General features: G+C 42.6%; 1 protein-coding gene across 7 annotated transcripts in view; it reads left to right on the forward strand.

Annotated features, from left to right (window-relative positions):
• celf6 (CUGBP Elav-like family member 6) overlaps positions 1–20,989 on the forward strand; it is a 136,930-nt gene that overhangs the window by 86,331 nt on the left and 29,610 nt on the right. For 5 of the 7 annotated variants that reach the window (XR_005442310.1, XM_038702239.1, XM_038702237.1 and 2 more), the window contains exons 3-4: positions 9,674–9,722; positions 20,205–20,333. Coding sequence is in view for 6 of the 7 variants with exons in the window: in XM_038702239.1 (XP_038558167.1) it covers positions 9,674–9,722; positions 20,205–20,333 (178 nt within the window). In the remaining variant the exon portion in view is untranslated. The remainder of the gene's footprint in view (positions 1–9,673; positions 9,723–20,204; positions 20,334–20,989) is intronic. The other 2 variants (XM_038702241.1, XM_038702238.1) reach the window with 1 other exon arrangement.

Below are 20,989 nucleotides of genomic sequence, written 5' to 3' on the forward strand. Positions count from 1 at the left end.
ACACAGAAAGTTAAATAATGTAGAGTTATTTTATGTATAACTAAGCAGTAAGTCATGTTAATTATAGCTATATTCCGTTTTAAACATAAACAAGGATTTTAGACATAAGCCTACCAAACACATAATCCATCTGCAACAACAGGCTCCTATTATTGCCTATAATCATGTAAATGTCATGCCTGGTTATGCTATAAACACAATTGTGATTATTCTGTTAAAAGAAACTTTAAGGTATCACAAAGACATACCTTTGCTATTACCACGGACATAAAGTGATGTTTATTTGAATTTGTTATGTCTGTTTGACCCTGATAAAAAGCAGCTGTAGACATAAACATACTGGGTGATACAACTTTAACATGCTGCGCGTGCTCCTGCGGACGGCAATACATTTTTGGCCAACAATCACTTTTCGGCGCAACACCTTTATGCTCTGCCGTCCAGTCTTTCTGGCCATGTAAAATCTGATTTCAGGTCTGTCAACACCTTATACAGTGTATGATTAACACAGTTAAAAGCGTGGACATTTCCGAAAACGGGGACGTCTACCATACCATTCCCTAACCTTGACATTAGTTGAACTTCTTGTCTGCCTGCATCCAAGATAAACATGCTGTTTCAAGACCAGGCATCAGGCTTTGGCTAAATTAGAACAACTACGTGGAATTATCATTGCAAACAAATACAGTTTTCTTTACATTTCACATTTCTCACCATAATTATGTTGGTTTCATGTATCCTAAAGGCCAGACAAGCCAAAGCAAAGTAAACAAATGCATTTCTACCTCATTTTGAAATGGGCAGTTTTTTTGTTTTACTGGATCAATACTATCTTTTACAGCCCACCAGCACACTGTATAATGCTGCCATCTATTCCTGAGCGTAATAATAATAATTACATATAAATCTTTGTATGTCTATATATTCAGACATATTGATCATAGGCTCTCCTCTGAGCCCATCCCCATACTGGACCCCCTATCCTAGATGTTCTAGACACGCCTCTGGTTGCCTGTGTATGATATGCCTTTGTGATTTTGTGCATTTTTGCTGGCCATTTAGAGGCATGTGTTAGTGTGTGTGTGTGTGTGTGTGTGTGTGTGTGTGTGTGTGCGCGCGCGTGCGCGTGCGTGCTCTGGGCCTAGTGCTCAAATGGTGGATGTTGTCATTGCCCATAGCAGAGCGAGTCCAGCTCCATTCTCTCATTCGCTCTGTGCTCTGTGATTGCTTACCGCTGACTCCTCTCATCAGCATTGTGGTGTGTACGGGCTGGAGTGCAGACCCGGTCGCCAGGTATATGAGAGAAGCAGAGCACGATATACTCATAAATCTGACAGATGCATGGGGTGTCATTACCTTCCACTTATTATTATTCTCCCACTCCTCTTTATACTGTGAGCCACTTTAGCTGTTTTCCCGGTACCGACTCAGAAACATTTTGCTGTGGCCTTGCGGAGTGATAGATGCTCCTGGGGAGGCACCAGGTTATTGTTGCAATTCCTGTTCTGGCTTTTTGTTTATGTGCACGGCTTGAGTCTGGACATTTAACCTTCTGTGTTTGGTGATATGCATTGGCAGTGGTGTGTGTATACTATTATCAGCTCAGATTGTTTTGTTTTCCCACAGATCTCATATACATACACAAACATATTCACTCTCTCCTGAAATTGTGGGAGATCCACAGAATATCTGCATTAATAAAACAGCTCAACATACACACCATGTTGAATAGTACTTCAAAGAAGTCAAGATCTGTTAAATACTTGCTATTTAGAGCAATTAATATATAGATACTACACATTCACCCAGGTACTTTAGTTAACACACTATGGCTTACTTTATAAATCCCCTTCCCCCTTCAATATCTTGGGACTGAAGGCAACCAAAAGCAGAACTCAGTGCATAGACTTGTTTCCTAATCCTTGAGCCTCTTGTATCCCATATTTCACCAGTCTCTCTTTCTCTTCTTACACTTGCTTGCTTGTTTCCTCCTTACTTAGTCCACCACTTCGTTCAATAGTTGTCTCTTTTTCAAATGCACACATATGTACGACACACACACACACGAACACACACGCACGCACACACACACATACACACATAGCCCCAGCATAGTTTCCCTGCGGCCCAGAGAAAGCGAGAGAGACAGGGAGAGAGAGAGGAGAGAGCAGCAGTCGCCTCACAAGAGCAGACCTCATAAAACTCCCTGTCACTTTGACTAATTTGTTAGTCTTGTCTCACTGTGTCGAATCGTCACCCCCCTCTTCCCCCTGATGCACCTCTACCCAGACTCCCCCTGTCCTTCTTTCCACCCCCCACGCCCCCCATATCCACGGGAAGAGGAGGGAGGGAGATAGAGAGGAAAAAACGGGGCAATAAATGTAATATAGTGCGCTGGCCATTGGTTTCCGTGATCTACACAGCAATCCATCTACATTCAGAGGAAGAACAGAGGCTTTATGGAGCAGAGGATAACATGATGGCTCGATTTCTCATCCACTTTCTGTCTCTGTCTGCCTCTGTCCCACCTTGAGAGGAGGCCTGGTGGGCACCGGTAGAGTAAAAATAAAAGTAGGAAGGGAGGATAGGGCTATTATGCATGCAGGCTGGGCTGTAGTCCCCAAGACTAGATGGGGTCGGACTGGGCCAAGCAGGGTGGGGTGGTAATGATTGGTTCAGATGTTCAGTTGGGCCTCTCAGAGGACCAAAGAGCCAATACCGGATTCATAGAGATAAATTAAAAGCCAAAATCCTGCTCCAGGGGGAATCAATTGCCAGGTAATTATGGAGAACGGGACAGAGATTACAGAGACAAAACACAAACACAGAGATGTTCCCCTATGACGCTGCAGCATCACACCAGGGACTACTGTGTTAGCTGGATACGAGAAACATTTTTTTTGTTGTTGCTGTTTCTGCCCCCCTTCACCTTCCCAAACCGACCCCCACTACCTTGTCTTTAAATAGGAGCTCGGTCTCAGGGCTAAAAATAGGCCGCATTTCACCGCCAGCCACCCTCTGCTGAGCTGTCAGCGCCCCTTCTCCCTCTTCTTCACAGTGAGGCAGACACAGCCCTCCTTCATGTGTTTTCGAGGGAGACAAGCAGTGTGTGATCACTCCAGCTCTAACCCATCTCCTGCAACACACACGGCAGGCCCAACCTCTCCTGACTCACTGGCCTCACAGGAAGGCTGCTGTGAACTCGCACACCAATTTGAGAGAAAGACTCATTCCCGCTGTGCTAGTCCTGTTTCTCTTCCACACAGAAATGAGGGGCAGGATGTCCTGACGGGTGAGCGATGGGTGATGGAGGCAGTAATTTGGGTTGGTACAGTACAGGCTGTGCAGGATCTGGGAACTTGCTTGCCACTGAGATAGGCCTACAGTGAGATAATTGTGTTTTTTTCATTCAAAGGAGAAAAAGTACCTGAATATATCCTGATTGCATAAAATATCTAATCTGGGCAAGTGCAATTTTGCTGTCTTTTGGCATTTACTATTTTCATTTCAAATGGGCTGGTGCAATTCATAACAAAAAATGTTTTACCTAAAATAATAACAAATGTAATTAAACCAATTACTAATTATGGTCAAAGGTCAGCGTCCTGATGACACTTCTTTAATCTCAACCATCACCACTGGCTCTTTGTTGGCTCTTTAAGGAAAGTCAGTCTGCATTAAACATCTTTAATTGAGCTTAAAAGGCCGTAAATGGCACCACCAGCTCCAATGAATTCACTGACAACCTAACAGCAGAATGATAATGAGAGGCATCAAAAAATGGATGGCTTATCAAGGGAATGGTACCTGATGATTTGAAAACAATACAGTATCTGATGTGTGAGATCAAATGAAAGGAGCTGAAATGAAATAACAGCAAAGCAAAATTAATTAACTGGTATAATTAATATTTCTTTTTTTTTTAATTCAGTTAATTGTTTGTACGATTTCATTGTGAAAAGGTCAAAGCTTTCATGAAAAATATTATGACTTAAAATCTTAAATCTTAAGCTTAAAAATTTACTATTCTCACTAAATCACAAAACTTCATTACAGCTAGTTCTCACCAGTCACTGGGTTATAGTGGGACACCAGCAGCATGTAGAGTTCAACAAGTGTTGCAAAGTAGTACTGTGTTCTATGTTTAATACATTTCAAATTGCTGTAGAGCTTGATCTGTAGCTGCGATGAACAACATGATGTGGTAGAGCGGAAACATGGGTTTGGACTCAAATTGAACTCAAAGAGCGGAAACTGTTTGAGTTCAATTTGACAGTGGTGAGTCAGGAAACAAGTTAATTGTTTTGGAAGAACAAAAACATTTCCACAGTTCTCTAGGGGAAGTCATGTAAACGGATTTATTTGTGGGAATTGTGAGTTTATGCAGGGCTCAAACAGGCTAATGCTCAATCACAGTTTTGGCAGTAGTGGCTTTGTTGTTGCTTGTAGATGCAGCCAAACGTAAATGAGTCTAACTCTATTAATTTTTTGTTTTAATTTAGTAGAACAAACTAAAGTCAACCAGAAGGACAATTTGACTCTTTATTTATTGTTTACTTGTATTATACAAATTATACTGCACATATAGTTATAAAATGAATCAGAGTCTCTTTCACAAAAAAACAATGAATTATTGAAGATGGAGAAAAAATGGTGACCAGTATCTCCACAAAGATAAATTCATCATGCAGAGGTTCATCATCTGCCTGTGGCACCCTATTTGTGGAGACACAAACTGTATATTGTAATATAGAATATTTTTTTCTATTTAGACAAGTGGGTCTAGACTCTTCCCTTAATTTGGGGAGCCAAATCCGTCATATGCCACTGTGATTGGCACAGCTGTTTAAAAGTTGAGTGAGATGAGTAATGTGACTGGCTGAGAAGGTAATGATTCATCACCACACCCTCTTATTAATATCCCACTTCACCCAACACGCCTGTCGAGCGTGGAAGTGTGGATGCTCAGTGAAGAGCAAAAATAGCAGGTGTGCACCGATATGCCTCCATTATGCCTCATGTGCACATGACACAATACTTGCGTGCATCGTTGTCAATGCGTAGCTAAAATAGGCAATATGGCCGAGCTAATTTTCATTACAGTCTTGTTAAACCATCGTTTGGAAATATATTTCATTTCATTGTATGCATTTAACCCACTGTCTTTTTCTGAGTGACTTGACATTTATTGCGCGAGTAACACTTAAATTACTTTTTGTGGTTTAGCCCAGTGCTCACTTTACCAAATATCTACTCAGAAAAGTAGTTAGTTGATGCACAAATTATTACAGCATGTATGTTAAGTAGTCATAGTTGATTAGCATGTCCCCAAAATTGAGAAATACGAACAGCAACAACTGACAAGATAAATGTATTTCAATTGACAAGTTAGGACCTTCCCACAAGTGCCATTTATTCTGGCCAATTCAACTTTAGATCACAAAAAAAATTGGATAATGCTAGTCATCTAAACAGAAATGAAGTGGAAGAGATATAGCCAGAGAGACCCACCAGTGGACGAAGAGTATAAGCGCTCACAGAGAGAACATTATTCTGTGTTTTGAGTGCCTGGTAGCATTTCTCCTTGCTTGCTTTGAGAGCAGTGGTATTCACAAAGCATGGTCAAGCACGGTCAAAGGCCAATAGTGTCCTTGTCTTTCTTTCTCTCCACTGCATGGCTATCAATCAGACCGACTAGCCAAAGACAGATCGACTGAAATACATGCACGGACAAACACACGGACATAGACTCTGAAACTTACACACAATCCTTTCCTGGAAAATGTAAGCAAGTTTCTCTCTTCCGCACTGTTGGTTTCCCACCCCTCCGTGACTTCAGCTGACTTTTATTCATCATAACCGAATGAAAAATATAGATTTGCCCCTGGAGATTAGAACAAAGAAAAAATTAATGTATAGACATAAAGGAAATAGAGCATGAAGGAGTGGGAAATATCGAGAGGAAGAAAAGTGAGTGAAAGAAAGAAAGACAGAAAAAGGTGAGAGATGAGGAGAAAAAAGAGATGGCCTCCCTAAGTGCAGCAACACACAGGCACAGAGCTGTGAGTTCCCAGGCAAGACAGCATGAGCTGCCTATTTGTCAGCATTGATCAACCCATTAAGGGGCTGTGGTGGGAAGCATATTGGTTTTGGAGGCCAAAGGGGCAGAGAGAGACAAAGATAAAGCAAGACGGGGGGTGTTGAACTCCTTTCAGCCTCTGCAGCCACACGTCTGTAGGATGAAAAAGCCTGTAGTCTTCCTCTCCAATGTCTAGATGCAGTTCGCTTTGCAGGGCCCAAGGGGAAGGTAGTAGATGTCATTTGTCTTGCAGCATCTCTGGAGGCTCAACTGTATGTGTTATCTGCTGCCGCAATGATAATAAGAAACTAGCTAGTTTCTCAGACACACGTAATGTCACTTGTCGTCTTGCTCAGTGTGTTTGTATGTGTGTGTGTGTGTGTGTGTGTGTGTGTGCAAAGGGTTGGTGTTGGGGTGGGGGTGGGACCTGGCCTTAGGGGAAAGCAGGCTGCCTCTTCGCCCAGCCTCTGATGAATTCATATAATTAACTCTGCCTTGATCTGTTGGCTAATCCTGCACTCAGTAATAAGGGATTAAAATGTCACCTAAGCCACCTGCTGTTATTGAGCCCCTAGACTTTTTGTGCCTATGTGTGTGACAGTGAGAGAGAGAGGGGATAAAGTAAAGTGAAGTAAAGTAAAGTGAAGGATTTCTGTGCATTAGCGTGTGTGCTAGAAACGTTTCCTCTGTTTGCACAAGAAAATGTATGCAGAGGGCACTATACAGTAGCTCAGAGAATCAGACATCTTAACTACTGCCATATGCAAGTGAGCGCAACTCACAACTCCATAGTTTGGCAACAGGCTGAACTCCATAATTTGGCAGGAAGCTGGAGCAGAAGTTGCGGCAGACTCGCTCTGAAAACTCATTGTCACAGTCATTAAAAAGGGACATGAAAGTGGGACATGCTGGAAGGTGGGAGTTGAGAAATCTTTTTTTCCTCCTTTCTCACCATGACCTCCTTGGACCAAGTAAAGAAAAAAAGAAGAAAGAAAGGAGTGCCAATTGGTTGGCTAACAGCCCCCAGACCAACGACCAGCTTGCCTTGCCCGCCTGCCTGCCTGCCGGCCACCTCCGCTCGGTTGCCTAGCAACCCCAAGTGTACTTTTGGGTTGTCTAATGGCTCTTGTTGCTGCAGTGGCTCAGGGGCTACTAATGAAGCCTCTTGACCAATCGCTGCTGTTTAAGACCTGGAAGCTGACTGATCACTTGGGGCTCCAGGCTACCCTAACCCTCTTATGTGAGACAAATTCTGCCCCCAACCTGCGCTGCTGTCAAGACACCCTCATACACACACACACACACACACACACACACACACACACACACACACACACACACACACACACACTCTTTCAATATGTACACACCTTAACTTACTGCTTACAATGCTTCAGCTGACCTTAATTCTCTCCGCTGCACACTCACATACATCAATGCTTCACCCTACCTGAACTTTACCTCAGACTCACATGTAAACATACTCAGTGCAATACTGATGGCTGTTATTCACCCAGAAATAATAGCATGTAACTGTCCCTCTCTGGCTCTTTAAGGCCATACAGAGATGATAATAATGATGCTAAGGGCCCCTTTTGCCCTTGATTCACACTATAAACACAAACCAACAGGACTCTATGTGTACTCCATTTTCTCAGAGACTCAGTAAGCCTGCCTCCGACACAGTAATGGCTATAGTTCAAACATCTGGACTCACAATCTTCCTTGAGAACATATGGAAAAGGAAAGAAGCATTAGTCACCTCTGCTTTACTTTTAATGTTAGGACACATAAAATATGCTAGAATCTTGCTGTTGGCATTTGGATAATGTTTATTCAGTGACTAACGGTGAGTCAACAGGTCAGCGTCCTTCCCAGTGATGCTTCAACTAATCAGACACTGACAGGTGCGGAAACCCAGTGTATGACCTTTGTATTTCCGTTCATATAAGGATGGTCATGGTAATTGTAAGGCAACATACCCACAAACACTACACTGTAAGACAAGATGTGACTCTAATCACTGCCAACTTTCAGTATTGCTTTTGTTTGTTAGTGCCTGCAAAGTCAAACAGTATCGATTTTGTCCACCTTAGGAAAAACATGTGCCTAAGTTTTTACATATTTGCAGACGAATTTACAGTTAGCATTTACATTTGTGTAGAGATTAGTGTGTGTGCACAGGTCCAATTGTATGGGCATGACTGCGCCTACATCAGTGTCTCTGTCTGTGTGGCTTAATTTGCTTGTCTTTGTGATGCGTCCGTCATCACTTTGTTCCAGTGTCACAGCATATTGCTAGGCGAGTACATTACGTCCCCAGGGTGTCACCATGTAAACACTTGTCTATACATGTCCAGCAGTCTTAGGTCTATATTTGGCTGTAGTCAACTGCTGTCAAGTGCTGCGTTGCCTGAGGGCCCAACACCCACTGTGCTGCCCTAGCTGACTGATCTGAGGGGGCAGTACCGTGTGCCATTCACTGGCACTCACACGTTGGACCTGTTTGCATGGCCTAGTTAGAAAGATAGGCCCACAGCCGACTGAAGCCAGAAAAACACCATGCCAAATATAAAACACAATGCCAAATATGACATGCGTGGGTAGTCTCAATAAGCAAGGGTCTTCGAGGGTAGCTGTTAACACCCACCCTTTTCACAGTGGAAAGAGGGGATATTATTCCTGTTTCAGAGAAGGCACAAGATTGAGTGTTTTTCTGTTTTCATATTCAAACTCCAGGGAGTGAGGAAAAAAAATTAAACTATAGACAAGGGAGCAAAAATAACCAGGGGAGCTTTTATTCATGGCAGGCAGTTTTTAAAAGGTTTTTTTTTTATGTTAGCTTGGCAACGTTTTGCCTTCACCTCACTATAGAATGGATCTTCAAAGGTTGTTTATCGATTCCCTTCTGTTAACCTTTCACAAGCTGTTTCACAGCTACACTGCTCGGTGGCTCTCAATAGCTTGCAGGAGGAGGACGCTGGGGCAGGGTGGGGTTGGCTGTCCACACCAGTGGCATATTGGCCATGAGTTGCAACAGGGCTTGGGAGTAGACAGGCGGGAGAGGGGGAAGGTATAGAGGCAGAGAAAGAGGGATTGCTGAGGGTCAGGGATGAGCACAATATACAGTAGCTGGTGACTGGGAGTCTGGAGCCAGGAGGGGGACATGACGAGCAAGGGCCAGCCTGAAAGGACCTCTCCCTGTGGGTCTGGGAGTGGCTGATGTAATGGCATTAATCTCCAAGTGCCATCTGACACCCAGTGTGGCTCCGTCATTGAAAAGTGCTAATTCTGCTGAACTGTGAGGGGAATTCAGACCTCTCTAGAGGCAATGCCCTGGATTAATTAAACAGGCTGGCATGGAGCAGTGCACAGATTCATCTCTTTTACAGCATCATCACTGTTTGATTTTTGCATTCAGCTCATAGAGCAGGACAAACTCAGGACACTAACCCCAGGAACACTGTCACTTTTCAGTTGTTCTTGTCCCACTTCGCGTATTATAGAGGTTGCTCCTATTGTTTTGTGCTAACCTGGGATTTCCCTTCTCTTCCTCCTCTCTTTCTTTCTCTACCTTTACCTCTCTCTCTCCAGATGAACCGGCCCATCCAGGTGAAGCCAGCCGACAGCGAAGGACGAGGAGGTAATTAACCTTCTCCTGGTCTCTGTTGCACATCCCCATAAAAAACACACACGCAAACACACAAATACACTGGAACAGCGCACACGCAATCCTTAATATTCTGCTCTCACTTGAGACACTCTGGGAGTTAGTAGAGTAGCCCATAATATAGGTCACTTGCTTCTATTGACTTCCCATCTGTGCCAGCAGAGGGGCTGTCTCGGGTTCACAGTCACTGGGAGTGGTTCAAAGACAAGACAGAGAGACCTGGAGAGAAAGAGAGTGAAATAAAAGAGAGAGAAAGAGAAAACGGAAAAGAATGGTGAGCGTATGTATTCCATCAATCACTCTCCATAGTAAAGTCTGCTTACACATAAGAGGCAGCGGAATATACCAACATACAAAGACACAGATAAGCACAAACACACACACTTACAGAAGCTACTAGATGGAGAGAGACACCATTATTTTGACTGAATGTGTTTTAATTATTAGTCACTGAATGAAGGGAAGAGTGGGACTTATCATGATTTAAGGACTTTGGAACCTTGTTGTGGTATACATCTGTTTTTGTCTAGAAATAAGAGCACAAGTAATTAATTGTTATACACAGTCCCCGTTTTACGTCTCTAAAATCAACACACATATGTACAGCACAGTATCCACTATAAATGTACATACCTACCTACCTACCTACTTCTCTATCTACCTAGCTACCTATCTGTCTGTCTGCCTCATTAATAGGACTCTCACATGATTACACAGGGATAATATAATATAGTATAGAGTTGAACTCTATAGACATAATGTATATGCATCAGTGGGTGCAGTTCTACAAGTTAAATAAGATCATTTCTATTAAAAGAATATTCTTTTTCAAAATGTAAACCTGTGCGTTTAAAGCATGACTTGTGACATTAAAATGTGAAATTCTGCTTTGACATGGCACTGATTCTCTTGCACTGCCTTCACTCTCCATCTTCAGTCTGACTGACATGGTGATTGACTAGATCATTCTGAAGCCATTTGTGACTAACATCACTGAGGTTAATGCAGATTAAGCCAGTTAAAGATTTACATGGGTGGAATTGGATCTAATTGAACCGGTCTGTGTCTGCATTTCAGAGTGGTGATTTAGACAGCCTAGGTCAGATTAGACTGAGCCACTTCGCTGATTTATGTGGTCAAGTGTGAATCAGATGGCCCATTTCTATTGCCACACACACCCCCATGTAGATCTTATTTTTGTCATGGCGGCACTTTAATTAACGGCCATCTAAAAACAGGCAAAGTCTGACCGACAAGGCCTGGGCGAGAGCCAATCGGCATTCTCACCAAGATAAATTGGATCTCTGGGCTTAAGAGGGGAGGATGGATGGGTCCCAATATCAATTACTACCCTTTTTCAGCAGAAAGAGAAGGGAGATGAACAGGCAGTGTGAATGAAATACAGAGGGCTCTTAGGCTGGCACAGCCCCTGCTAGTCTGTCAGATGAACTTTCTATATGGGAGGACAGGATAGGACACAGCACAGAATGAAATAAGACCAAGCAGACAGGCCCCAACAGAGATATTGAACATTAATGGCAACAGGAAGTCAGCAGACAGACCATGGAAGTAAACCAGAGTCGCAGCTGACAATGAAATGAGATTTACTATGAATGTCTGCGGTTAAAGGAAAACAGACAGCCCAGCTAGGGCTGACTAAAGGAGAGAAAGTAGCAAAGGATTCATCTGTGGAAGGCTGAGGACCAGTCAGGTATACCAATCCCAGTGGGGCCTCTAGATTGTCAAACCCAGGGCTGAAACGGGACATTTGCACCTCGAGAATGGAGTCACATTTATCACTACCAAGACATCAGCAATTATCTGTCATGGGAACTCGTGCAGGGGTCTCGATTACGTGCCTGTGCAGGCATTAGGGCCCATTACTCCATTTGGAGACTCCAGTAGCCTATCTTTTGTGCACAACGTCCCTGAGAGATGTCCTCTCTCTGGGGATATGGGAGTGTCAGGAGGAGAGGTAAAACCAGAGTTCAGAAAATGTCTAGGGGTGCCCTGCGCCACACAGTCCTGCCACTCGGCTGGCATTGTGGATTGCAGAGCTGAATCTCTGGCTGTCTGTTACAATGACTCATGTCTTATTTTATCCTTTCCTTGGATTATCAAGAAAGAATTGAGCATGGGAAGAGCGCTTCACAGCCTTTGAATCTATTTCTGTTACTTGAGTCAGCCGACCTCTTCCCCACAAAGTCCACATTTATCTGATGTGCTTAACAGCACCCCCCCCCCCCCCCCCCCCCCCCAATTCTATCAAACCACAGTTTCAACTCAGAGATACTGAGACACGATCGAGCCATGGGTCTTCTGCTCACTTGCTCTGCGGTCAGTGAAGGAACAGACAGGTTACTCTATCTCCACTTGAAACCCAAGCAATTTTCTCCAACTCAAAAGTGGCAGAAATGAGGAAAAGTAGACATCTCTTGCTCTCTCTCTATTGCTTCCTTTCTTTCTCTTTCTCCCTCTCCTTGTCTCTTTGGTACTGCAGTGCAAAGGGAGAGATGAAGCGAGTGATAGAGAGAGAGGTGGGGATTCAGTACAAGTCTCATGGAGGAATGCGAGAGTGAGAAATGGAAGACAAAAAGAGCGAGAGGGGAAGAGACGACAGGATGAGAAAGTTAACGGAGGGTGATGGAGGCAGCTGAGTGAATCTCAGCAGTAAATCATCTCAGAGCCGCCCCATCCCTATCTCCTCCTCGCCTCGCCAGGAATCTTTTTCCCCCTGACCTTGTCTGCTGCTGTGTCTGTGAAGAAAAGATGGGGCCAGATTATCTATGATTGGAGATGGCCATTATCTAAACACAATCTTGGAGCCTGGTCCCACTCCTCTAGCTACTGCTGTGAGACTGGAGACCACACTGATGAGAAGAGAGATGATGGGTCATCCAGCAACACCCTCTCCTTTTATTAACTCCGATAAGATGGTTTCAACACTCTCCCGAAATGCCCAGCAACCTCCATCAACATCGACTTTTTCACAAAGTGCCACTCTCTCTGCTGTCTACACGCAGTCTCTTTACCCTACTTGTGTTTTATTGTATACTTATAAAGTGCCAATCCTTGTATTTGTGTGAGCCTTTTTAATATCTTATCCATGCCTTTTGTCTGTCTGGTTTAGTCGTCTTTGTGAATGGGTCGTGTTTGTCCTTGCCAACCTGCTGCTCTTCAGAAGGTTGACCCCAGTCGGGCTGTAAAGAGATTGACAGGACCTAAAGATGTTGCGCACTGTGCTGTCATGCCCCACCCCAGCAGGTAGGGAAGACTGAGGGCCGCTGATTGGCTCAGTCTGGCAGGCCACAGGGGATGGGCTGTCTGGAGGCACCTCATGCCCACAGAAGAGCGCGCTCCACTTTACATGCAAATTAAGCCAAAAGATCCCTCTGTGCCTCTGGACTCGATCGTGCAAAACTCTGAAAAGTCAAGAGGAACCCTGGTAGCAGTTGATATGTGCTGAGAAATACACACAGAGACATAGGGACACATGGACAGACAAAAGAATTCAGAGATGTCCAACGGTGACCATTGCAAGGTATTAATTTAAGGTTTTAAGGCATTGATTTAAATTACTTTTTTTTTTCCAGAACTCCATGATTGGGCCATGCCATTAAAAAGGATGTTTCGAACATAGGAGAAGGATTTAAAATATTTGAACAGAAGCCACAACAGGCAATTTCTCACGTTTCTCAAGTTTCCTCTATTGTTCTGTGTTTTTGAAGATGCATTCCAGAAGGCTTAAAGCTCCCCTCCCACTCTCCTGGGTAAATGGATGTGACAGCTCTAGTGGTATAAGTAATGCATTTACAAACACGAAGCCTGTATCCTCTCATCGTGCCTGATACACTGACAATTTGAATGTTTGTTCTCCTCTGATTATTCCATTTACCACCTCACTATACTGGATAATCCACTTGCATACATCAGATTGGGACCAGCAGCAGAAAGGTTTAGTGTGTGGATGCACATGATTTTCACTGGAATGGGATCTAATTACTTTTGTTAGCTAGGTAGGAACTAAACGTGAGTAAGAAGTGGAATGGGGCTTATTAAGTAGTTGAATATATTGTGTAAAGGCAAAGGGAATACTTGTGGGGCTACAGAAATACAGTTAAACAGATACATATAATACCGGTATATGAAGCAGGTTGTTTTACAATTACATCACTACATTATACGCTTTCTACATTAACTTCAACATTGCACTTAAACTGTGCATATTGGCACTGAATTATACCTAAAGTTTTTGAATTCTTGCATTATATATATTTGGAATTTAACATTGTACTGTTGCTTTATTACAGCAGTTAAACCACTGTGCAGGCAATGTGACCCAAATTGTTGGGTAGGTGATTAAACACAACATTATTGAGTATCTCACATACATTCTGTACTTAAACATCTATCAAGTGGTATTTGTTATTACTAATATTAAATCAAATTATTAACTGTAATTTAAAAGAGCGGCTTATACTGCTGACTCAGTGAAAAATAATGTAATGCTCTGCAGCTTTTTGCATACAGTTGGTCCCTGCTCCTAAGCTCATATGTTACCTCAAAAGAAAAAAAAAAGTTGACATAAATTATAACAGTTAATATTTGTTACATAAGTCCATAGCACTGAAATAGCTTAAGATTGTTTGCAAACCCGGCTGACTAGGTTACCCAGGTCTGGCAACCTCATTGGTGCACCTGCTAACATCATCATGTACAACAGGAGGTGCAGAGATGCAAGCTGCTTTCCTGAATACATTGCTAAGTATTAAACTTTAATCTTGAACCTTCATCCCACTATCCATACAGACTTAATATAGGCACAAAAAAATAGCGTGGGTAGTAAATCTAAACTTGTCTATTCTCTCTATGGGCCATTTCCCATGCTAAGGAAAGGTTCTAGACATATTAATGTTGACCAGCGTTTGCACACTGTGAGATACATGTCTATGTTACATCAGAAACATTTAGTTTTTCTTAGTTAAAAATGTTTTTGTCTTGTTTTTTTCTGGTCCATTCTGAAAGCCATTTATTTTCAATGAATTTAATGTTGATACCTTTCAGTCATCCTTGTCACACATTTGTCAAATAGACTGACTATTTTGTGCTGCCTGGAACATTACTCTGCATTTGAAATGCACCCAGCGGCCTAGCAGGTTTGCTACTTTTGAAAAATTTTACTTATCCCATAATTCAAAGATAACAAGATATTGATATACATAATCTGGCAGGTTTTATGATAAACATTTTATTCTGTGACTTTTGTTATGTGAAATGTCTGATCTTGTACTATTTTTAAATAGAATTAAAATAGCAAAATATTCTATTTAACTATAACAATTTATTGATCCCTGAGGGGAACTAAAATTTTGAATGAGTAGCAACTACTTTTCCTGATACAGCACTGTTCACTTCACTTAATTTCTTTTAAAGACTGCAACTAGCTTTTCTTTTTCATTAATAACTACCCTTTTAATTATTTAGTTATATCATTATATCATTGACTTTCAGTGATTGCATATCTAATGAATACTTAATCAATTGATCAACTGTTTGCAGCACTATTTCTTTCACTAAAAAATTAATGATAATCTATTAATATATCTTGAAAAAGTGGCATGGAGGTAATATTTTTGTGACTAAATGAGGCTAGGTGGTACCACTAACTCCAGATTTAGACAGTCATAAGCTTGATAACAAAAGAGAGGAATTATTATTTTTTCTCTGCATGATGTGTAAATATTTAATGCTCATTATCTAAAAAGCCTATTCTGAAGGCAAATGTCCCCTTTTGATTCCAAACACACTCCTGCCTTTATACAATGGGGACATACAGTAGATGATGAAAAACAGGTGCAAAGTCTAACTCAATATTAAGAAGCTATTCCCATCATTTTATATCCCTGGTCTATACGCCTACATGTGTGCATGTGTGAGCGTGTGGTGGCGGGCCTCCCAGGCAGCCAAGCACCAGCATCAGGCTTTTCTAATGAGGCCATAAGAAGCACAACTTCTCTGTTGTGCTGCCTGGAACATTACTCTGCATTTGAAATGCACCCAGCGGCCTAGCAGGCATCTTTTATCGTTGGATGCAGCTGTCCATGCTTTCTGAACACTTACTACCACCAAGCTTCCCTGACTACTGCCAGCGGGCAATAAGTGATAGAATCATGAAAACAGGGGGAAAAAAAGAAATATTTACCACGACAAAGGAGCAGGAGAGTAATTCTTTAAAGAGAATATTCCCATTATTGGCAAACAAAGGCAGAAACTTTTGAAAAGTAGACTTCACAGCAACTGACTATTTGCCTAAAGAGAAAGAATAGAGTGAGGGATGACAATAAAGGGTAAAGAGAAAGATACAGACAGAGCAATAGAGAGACAAAAGAAGAAGAGAGGAAAGGAAAAGTTATATATAAATCTATATGCATATACCGCTGCCTACAACACAAGTAGCACTTTATTCCATGGAGAGATGCATCAATCTTGACAGCATATGGCATCTGTGCAAAATCCATTAATTTTTAATATACCAGGCGCTGAAATGAAAAGGCTTCCTGAGACAAGCAATTGTCAGATGTCAGTAGTGTTTTGATAACTTTTTTGATCTCCTTTTTTATTTGCATTCATAAAACGGGGCTATCCACATGCCACCTCAGTTTGGACATGGCTGGAGACTGACATGGAACCGTTTTCCACATAATTGCTCCCACCTTCAGTCAGGAGATGAGGTGCAAGGGAAACAAAGAAGATGTGTGTATTACGTTGTGAGTGAGAGGAAGAGAGTGTGCACAGCACTGTACAATAAAAATATGATGACAATGTGTTGACAAGCCAAATCAAAGTATGTGTTCCTGTACTTCCATAAACCATATACCATTTTAATTACCCTATGTATCCTTGAATCTGTTAATTACAGTTAAAGCATACAGTAGAAATGCTCCAGAGAGACATAGAGGATTCAGTGATAGAATAGAACCTAAATAATGTAGGCAGGACTCCTAACTACCACACACACACCCACACACACACAAGGACACACATGATTATTTTAAAGTAGTGGCAAGGTTTGAAAGTGCAGATTACAAAGGTCTCTTCAGAGTAGAGCAGAGAAGTGCTGTAGAGCTCAAATGTTCTCCAGCTATGTGGCTCAGCTCTGTTAGAGGGATAAGATGAGCCGCTCTCAATGAGACATAAGTACAAAGAGGTCAAATAGTCAGCTCAATGAGTTTTGTCATATTTCTATATCCTCAGACAGTTCCATAGGAAGGTCCTCACCCCTCTTAATGCAAATACATGACTGTACTTGAGAGGAGTATTCTTTTTTTTCCTCCTCTCCCCACTGTTAATGGATAACTCTTTGTGCATGTGCAGAGGGTGCATTGCAAGATATTTATTCATATTCGTAAAATGGCAATTTAAAGCTTGCGAGTAGCCATAGGAGATGAACAGGAACTTGTGAAATCCAATAAGAGCTGCTTTAGAGACAGGTGCAAAGCGGACTAATTAATAGCAATCTATACTCTGGCCAGGGCATGCAGCGGGCCGACTGAGACACTCTTAGGTCGGGCAATGAAAAGATAGCAGCTCCAAATTCATTTTCTCACCGTGGCTCTCCCAAAGGAAGGCTCCCAAGTACACTCACACTTCCTTTAATGCCTTCACTGGGGTGTAATTTATTTTTGCGTTTGCCAGCACATTTGGAAAGTTCATTACTTCGCTCATGGCTTGTTAATTAGCCTTGTAGAGCTGCCATTAGATCTCCTCGGGCCAGGACCGAGATGAGACTTTTGTCCCAAAACATTAACACACTGCAGGAGGCCTGTAAAACTGCACTCTGCCCATTTAAGTTGTAACAGTGACACCTCGGTGAAAATGTGAAAGATGGAGGGACAATCAAGTCAAAGTCACATGTGCTCTGAACGGGCTGTTGCCTCATTTTATGTTTCACCTTTGCTGCCATGGACAGGGGTCAGGCTCATTTCTTTCTAACACCTGTTCTGGGTTGACTTTAATGCCGTTCCTCCACTGATGGCCAATATCCAGCTTGATGTCTGTCCTCCTGTCAGTCTTTGCTAAATCCCAGTTGACAGGATAACTGGCTGACTCTGTGGTGATCTCCTCAGGGTTCTCACTCACTTCCAACCCTGGAGCTCCAAGGGAGGATGAACAGTAATGAGCAGTAGTACCAGGCTCAGCTGGCGGGTTTCAGAATTCCTGTTGTGTGAGGCGTGACTACAGGAACATGGACTGACACCACAGCTACAACACCAGCAGTACAGACCAGCCAGCATGGCCTTATTGATTATGCAGGTGCTCATTTGTGTGGCCAAGCGGGTAGCAGGCACGTGTCTCATTTGAACTTTACAGGAATGGAATACGCTCCAATTTCCCCGCTGCAAAAAAGGAAGCCCTGGTGCTTTATTTTTAGAACAGCTGCGTCTAATGGGGCCTGGCAGGTACAGGAGGCGTCACATCTGTCGAGGCCCAGGTGATGCTCTCGCCCTCTGCTCCTCGCCTTCTCCCTACCAGTCAAATGACTCACACTGAAGATCAACAATGTCATTTCCAATAAACTCTTCTTCCTCTTCCTGCCACTTTCCATCAGTTCTGGCGATAGGTTCTTGCTAGTAGCCATTTCATTCCACAACACAGCGGAAGAGGAGATGCATAATGTAAAAGATGTAAAGAAGATGAATGCTCTGTCTAATGCCCGGGCACTGGGAAGATTAATTAGAAAAATCCAGCTTTCTGACTGGGCAAACGTTTGTGGTATAGAGCCCATACACCTGTGCCAGAGTGCGCCCCTCTGGAGCTAAGGAAGACATGCAGTAGCATTGAAGGTATTGGTATAGGTGAAGCTGCCCTTCAAACTTATAATGAGCAACACTGCAAATTTCACTCCAATTGAGTATCGGTTGGTAAATTTGGAAAAGTCAGTGCTCAACGTCAGCCCTGATGTTAAATCACACAAGAGCCAGTAATTAGACTGTGCAATGGGCACTGTTCTCTCAGTTTTACTTAATAGTGTCCACTTGCCAATGACATTTCTTTGCTGATAAAGTTTACAAAAAGTGTCGGTTAGATAGTCAGAACGTAGCCCATGATTAATAACTACCAAGTTCACTTATACTGAATTGTATTGTAAAGAAAAAGTCACCAATGATTGGCCAGTAAGAAAAGCTGATCCCCTCCAAGGACCTCACCTCTCCAGTCATGTTTTAGCTATAAATTTCTTGTTTAATTTGTTGACACACAAAATGAAGTCATCTATTCATAATAGTATTAAGTAAACCAGCTAATTAAACCACAGATTCAACAAAAATAATTACTCAGGAGTTCATATATCATAACAAAAACTATCTACTATAATGCATTCTTTCATTTCAAAGTATGAAAACTAGACCTTGTAGCTTTCATAGTTAAAATGTTTTGCAGTGCTTTCTCCAAACACTTCTACATCACCGGGATGTGAAAGCGTGGTCATGGTTATTACTGGGGTTATGCAAAATCTCATTTGCCCTATAACTTGTATACAGCTTATATAGAATTGTGCAGTGTGTGCACATAATAGCGGAAGAAAAATTCTCTGAATTGTGAATCTAGCTTAATTTTATTTCTTTATTTGTTGCAGTTGTTAGAGTTGAAAAATGACAAATCTGCAAACCTTTGGCTGATCATTATAAACAATTTTATAATGAAAAGTTTGATCCATTAATTATGGACAGCCAAAACTGGGCAATGCACAGAATGATGTTCATTTTTTTATTCGACTTTTCCATAAGCATTCATAGTGTAGAAATGTGAGTGCCTTAAACTTTGTCTCCATGCAACATATTTTACATATTATTGTCAGCAGAAAGTGGAGTGGTTGCGAAAGTATCTACTTTAATGAGAAACTAGTACACACTGACACTGTTTAAGTTTTGTTACTTTTTTTGAGTTCTTCATTGGATAGAATGTGCTGCAGAGTTTACTCTTGCTTATTATAAGTCCTACTCCTTTGGTGATGAGAAAATGTAATACCATGTTCTTGTGCCATGTTCTCTTTCAACTCAGTGACTTAAGCATTCCAACGATCTAACAGTTTGTCTACCTGTGCAAAATATTCCCGCTCTCTTTCTATCTTACCTGAAACCCACCGCGCTCCAAACATCTTTTGCATCAAACGTCACCGTGGCAGACGTGAATAGCTCACTGGAAACAGGAATATATATCCCTCATACCAGGGTGGGGTGGCACACCACACAACAGTAAGATCAACAACAATAACAACAACGGCAGCAGCAGCGTTTGCTCAACACAGCAGACTGCTGATAAAAGGGGGGGTTTGAGTTGCACAAGTTCCTCTCAGCTCAGCAGAACGGTGCCATCAGCTGTAGCATTTGTCTGTTCTCTCTTCCACCCTCCCTCCTTCCTCCCCCTCTTCCTCCCCCTTCCTCTCTTCCTATCCAGAAGACAGGAAGCTGTTTGTGGGAATGCTCGGCAAGCAGCAGAGCGAGGACGACGTCCGGCGGCTGTTCGAGACCTTCGGCCAGATCGAGGAGTGCACCGTCCTGCGAGGGCCTGATGGGGCCAGTAAGGGTCAGAGCCCACACACCTCCCACTCTTTTTTTCCCTGTCTGTCCCTCTTAATCCCTCTGTCTGCCTGTACGTTTGTCACTCTTTCTGCTCTTTACATTTTTAGAACCATGCTTCACCCGCTGCACATTCGTTGACATCATCAGCAATCCACTCTGCTCCTCTGAATAACTCATCCTCCCCTTCAGCTATTCTGTTTTTCACCACCTCTTATGTGTCTCGCTTGCATTTCTTTCATACCTCATTGTCACTGTGCACCGACACCTCCTTCCTCCCACTTTCCTTTTCTCTCTACTTTCTGTATTTCCCTTCCCTTTTTTGTTCGCACTCTACAACTCCTTCCTCTCTCCTTTTTCTTTCCCTCCTGAACTTCTTCTTATGTTGTCTCTTCATCACGGCAGCTCCTCTCACCCTGGGCTTGTACTCGACAAATCCATCACGCAACACCTCGTCTTTCTGCTCACCCCCCTCCTCCTCCTCCTCCTCCTGTTATCTGAAAAGCGGAGGGGTGTAATCATGTTTGTTTCCCACATTCCCGTCATCCCTCCCCAGAGACACCATTGGACGATAATGTCCTACTGTAAATAAAGCAGCCAGGCTTTGGGTTTTGCTGCTGTCACTCACAGTGCAGCAGATTTACCTGCATTCAGGAACAGCTT

The sequence above is a fragment of the Micropterus salmoides genome, unplaced genomic scaffold, assembly GCF_014851395.1.
Source record: "Micropterus salmoides isolate LMB-PRFRI ecotype aquatic unplaced genomic scaffold, ASM1485139v1 Ms_hic_scaffold_6, whole genome shotgun sequence".
In the NCBI taxonomy this organism is placed as follows: Eukaryota; Metazoa; Chordata; class Actinopteri; order Centrarchiformes; family Centrarchidae; genus Micropterus; species Micropterus salmoides.